We start from the raw sequence: 5024 nt of genomic DNA, 5'->3' as shown, positions 1-5024 counted from the left end.
CCTTTTATACCTCTTGTCTTTTCCTAATGTGTACCCAGCAGCCAAGGCTTTACCTAGGACCGCCAGGAGACCGCGTCCACCCTGTGTAGGGCGTCGTCGTCGTCGTCGTCTGGGTTTGGGCATGATTGTACGATAGTACGAGCTTGTGCATGTCCTTTTATGGGTTACTGAGTCTGGAAGAAGTGCGTCGGACCGTGGGTGTGCCACCGTCTTCGTACACGGTGGTCACGGTATTGGTATGGGTGATGTTCCGAATACGACGTCCATCCGTTCGTTGACGGGCGTCTTGAGACAACAAATCCATTTGACTTCGAAGTCCGTCCTGGTCTAAACGTCGTCGACCTCCACGGCGACTGCCCCCTCCAGGAGAACCTCCTCCGCCAGGAGAACCTCCTCCTCCGCCAGGAGAGCCTCCTCCACCACCGCCGCCGCCACCTCCAGGAGGACCTCCTCCTCCGCCACCGCCACCGCTGCCTCGACGACGGGAACCTGCAGGAGAACCTGCTGGGAGAGGACGTCGACGTGGACGTTTCCCTCCGGTGGTAGGACGAGGACGATTGGCTGTCGTGGCGGTGTTGGAAGGACCGCTGGCGGCAAAATCTTGCAAATCTTGGTCTGAGATGTCATAATCTCTTTGAATCTGTGTTCTCTGAGCGACGGGGACACTTCCGTCCAAAAGAGAACGCATCATGAGTTGTCGTTGGGCTACAAACCCATCGGTCTCTAATCCCCCGGTACCAAGTCCCAATTCGGTCAGCAGGGCATTGGGGTCGGGCGTCGGCACACGACCCTGATCCAATGTTTCTAAAAACTCTTGAATCGTGCTGTTGGGGGTTCGTGTTCCAACTCCGGCCGGACTGTTTCTTGGAGTCATATTGGGAATGGTGTTCCCCACACCGGCCGGGGATGTTCGTGGTGTCCTGCTCCCTACACCGGCTGGGGCCGTCATTCTAGGCTCAGAAAACGATCGGGTTCCTAGAGGAATACGTTGGGCGTCCTCGAGTCGTTCACTCAAATGCAAAGCACGTCCTCCTTGTCTTCGACGTCGACGAGCCGCTCGTTCTTTAGCTCTCCGTCGTTGTTGTTGTTGACGGTACGTTTGCAATTCCCTTTGATATTCGGAGGGATTGCGTTCGAATTGAAACTGGTCAAACGGCGATCCGGGACTGGAAGGTGTGGAAGGAGCTTGTCGTCGTCGGTACTCGGCCAAGGCACGTCGATAGTCAGAAGGATCCCAATGGGCAAACGGGGATCCTGGACTACTCATTCACGTTTCCACACTTGGGTCGGACCATCCGTTTGTGTCACACAACTGAACAGTCGGTACCGATCGTCTGAAGCGGGATGAAGGTCCATCATTATATACCTGTACGGGCGTTGCGTACACCTTTCGAAGAGACGAAGAACGTCACGCCATCGATCGGGAAAGGCTTGTAACGTCAAGGCTCGAAATCCCGATTGATCTCTAGGATTCTTGAACACGAAGAGATAATGGGCATTCCTGGAGATGGTCTTGGCATACTTTCCGGGTGGAAATAAATCTTGACACAAATACAACACCGTAATGTTCCGATGATGCGATTCTCGGGTGAATAGATCCAACACGCGTTTGTCGTTCCCTCCTTCGTCCATGAGATCGTCCAAGACCAGGATCCCACCACCACTTTTTCCAAACCATTGTCGAAGATGATCGATGTCGGGGATCCCTTCGTGAAATCGGATCCCACGACCTTTCAACCGTTCAAAACGCGGTTGCCATACGGCATAACAGTAATGACACGGTTTGGTCCGACCTCCTTCAAAGACATTGCCTTCCGTCAAGAGTGCTTCGGTCAATTGCGTCTTGCCACTCCCCGAGGGTCCGACGATCATCGTACTACTGGGTTGCCGTATCATCCTTCATGGACGGTGACCCTGCACATGATCTTTTATACCCCTTATATAAAAAAACACAAAGACACAACATAGGATGAAATAAAATGTTTAATGGAGAAGAATCGGTTCATGCGGTGTACAGCATTGAAGGCAGGGTAGTGCATTGACCTCTTGGACGATTTGACGACGTACTTGTCGACCCACCCTTCGGTCGTTGGCTACAAAATCGTGGGGAGAAAATGTTTGCACAAACTCGTGCATGGTGCGTCCACGAACCCTATCTTTCAAAAACATCAAAGCATAATGACCGCAAGCGGTACTGTTCAAAGCTTGGAGGGTTCGGTCGTTCCATTGCACCGAATCCCATTCGTCTTCGAGCCATCGTTCCAAGTCGGGTGCACTGTAGGTCGTCATCGGGAGTCCATAACTGTCCATGACTTCGCACCGATTCTGTTCCGTCCAAAGTCCCAACCAATGTCGACCCGGTTCCCCTCGTGGATCCGTATTGACAATATACGCAGCTCGCGTCGTACGGGGCGGGCGTGACGGGAGTCCGTCGGAGGGATGGACGCCGTGAAAGACGCGTTTCAGGATCGCATCGTCCAAGGCCAAGGCGCGTAAGGTCACGTCACTCAAGGGCACAAATTCCATTTCTGTTCACTCGTACTTTTGATACAGGATGGCTCCGTTAGTACCGGCTTGGAAGCTGTCTTCGAATTCGCCAAACACCAAAATGGTGATGTTCTTGTTGGGAGCAGCATTAAATCGGATTTCCAGTCGCAGCTTGCCTTTTTGTTTGGGATTTCGATGATACGGTGAATCAGCATTACCACTGGGCACATTATTAAACATAAACAAAGTGCAATTCTTTCCGTATCCCCAATCTCCTGGCTGGATCAGGTGAGGACGATGATGTGCCAGGGAACCACTGGCTTCCAAGACACGCTGATAACCCACCCAATCTTTCCGTGTATCGGTGCCATTCAATTCCAAGGTCGGATAGGGATATTCTTCTCCACCCACCAGTTGACGGATGCTCTTCACTCCAAAATCCTGGAAGGCATACGGGTAATACTCCAAGTCCCCATTAAACGCTTTGCTATCCAGCAGCCCGACGACCAAACGATCGGGAAGACGGCCCGTGAACAACTGGTCTTCCGTCCATAGGGTGGTCTTGCCATCGAACGAAAAGGTTCGGATCTGACTTTTGACCATGGGATAATTAGCCATTTGACCTCTCACATCGATCTTGGTCATCAGTTCATTACCCACACTGACATTCAGGTTGACACGGCACAAATGAAAGGTGACTTTGATATCCCCTGCACCCAACGTGACGTATCTTTTGACTCCTGTGCCACTGGTCTTGGTCCCAAACAGAAAAAAGTCCGGGGAGTTGCAAAACAGTTCCATCACGATTTCTACGCGAGGGACCAACAAACGTCCTGTTCGCATGGCCGCCAGATGAGGATACATGATCATGGTGGCTTTGTTGTTGCCGTAAAACAGCTTGGTGGCCGTCTTTAGAGGATTCGTATTGTTGTGCGCCCATCCGGCGGTGGTGGAAATGTCGTCGTCGCCTCCCGTGGCCTCCAGCTGTTCTTCCACGTTCAGATAATTCACCCAACCTTGAGGAGCCAACAACGTATCGCCTTCGTCCCGACTGTAATTCAAGAGGGTCTCGATGAAGGACTTGTACATGTACGTATCGGTCTGTTCGCTCATCAACACACCACCCAATCGTAGATTGATCTGCTTCAAGAGACCGTGGGCGAGATTGTTGGTAACGTACACAAACTTGGTGTTGTTGGCATCCGAGGCACTGTTGGCATCCGTCACAATACCATTGGTCGACGCCGAGTTCAATTTCAGTTCGATTTCAAAAAAACTGCGTCCCAAATCCACAAATTCGTCTAAACCGGGAATGGTAAAGGTGACGGGCACGATACCCGTCATGGCGGCACTGTACGGGATCATCCGGTACGAATCGACCGTGATGTCCGTCGACGGCATGGTAAACAGTTCCAGACTCATCGTTTTCTTCTTCTTCTTCTTCGTCTGCTACGTCGTGGTGCTCTCGGTAGGTGCGGGATCAACCAACCACCGTACTGAACGGAGTTCCTGCCTTTTATAGTAGGGGCAGACTGACGTCGACGGTAGGCGCGTTGTCGACGCAACCGCGAATGCACGACCATGGGTTGGAGGTTCATGGTCTAAAGATAGACGTCACACGTCGTTTGGCTTTTTTATAGGCATGTCGTCCGCCAGCTTTGAGACCGGCTTTTACCAAAGCGCCCGCTTTTCGTTTCAGACCGCGTTTCAACGAGTGTCCCACCACACCTCCGACATCGCTGAACGAACGACCACTAGCTGCGGCTTGAAGTCCCGTTTGCATGGCGTTCATCAAAACGGGCGAGGCAATCTTGATCAGCTCTTCGGTGGCACCCGATCCACGAAGGTACGGAGGATAATACCGTGTCAAACTACCCCCACGCATGATGAAAAATGATCAAGGTCTGTCCACAGGACGTCTTTATTTTATACGTTTCCGGAACTGAAAAGTGACGATGATCCTATGGCCTCTTCCCAGGTCAGCCAGACTTCCGTTACTCTCGGCCACATTGACTTCGATGACATCCAAGTAACGACGACGCATAGGCATCCATTGAATGTGAATCGGTTCAAAATAGATGTCCCCTCCGCCACGTCGTTGATAGTGGATTTCTCGTATCAGAGGATGTTCGGCGTCTCCCACGACGTTACTGCTCACTACGTCTGAGTAGATCAATAAGCTTCGGGAGGTATGACTCCGAGCCTTCTGGAATGCTGTGTTCAAGTTGAGAAAGTGCCACTCTACGGTGAAACTCAGAACAAGCCAGGTCGTATCGGCCATCCATAACACATTCAAGGCTAATTCCGTATCGGACACCTGTTTGGATTTCTTAGCACTTGAGTCATAGAGACTGTATCGAAGATTGGGACCCAGACTGTGTTTGCCCTTGTTGTCGACTCTCAACCATCCCATGCGAAAGGCCAAGTCCTTGACGATTTTCAGTTCCACGTTATTACCAGAAATAGGAGTACCTCCCAGTACCCTAATGTCCTTTTTTTCCAAGATGGCCGTCTCTCCTTCCCAACGAAACGTCGGT

The 5024-nt window shown here is 51.6% G+C and overlaps 2 protein-coding genes across 2 annotated transcripts; both read right to left on the bottom strand.

Annotated features, from left to right (window-relative positions):
* Nucleotides 1-1263: 1263 nt before the first annotated feature.
* On the bottom strand, nt 1264-1896 carry LOC137990218 (uncharacterized). The gene has a single exon (XM_068835650.1). The coding sequence runs from the start codon at nt 1894-1896 to the stop codon at nt 1264-1266; it is 633 nt and encodes a 210-aa protein (XP_068691751.1).
* A 636-nt stretch (nt 1897-2532) lies between these two features.
* Nucleotides 2533-3888, bottom strand: LOC137990217 (uncharacterized protein F54H12.2-like). Its single transcript, XM_068835649.1, has one exon. It carries the CDS (start codon nt 3886-3888, stop codon nt 2533-2535), a length of 1356 nt encoding a protein of 451 aa, XP_068691750.1.
* Between the last annotated feature and the right edge of the window lie 1136 nt (nt 3889-5024).

Source organism: Montipora foliosa, unplaced genomic scaffold (genome assembly GCF_036669935.1).
Source record: "Montipora foliosa isolate CH-2021 unplaced genomic scaffold, ASM3666993v2 scaffold_70, whole genome shotgun sequence".
Taxonomy (NCBI): Eukaryota; Metazoa; Cnidaria; class Anthozoa; order Scleractinia; family Acroporidae; genus Montipora; species Montipora foliosa.
The sequence above is the reverse complement of the archived record's forward strand: the minus strand, read 5'-3'. Positions and strand labels throughout refer to the sequence as shown.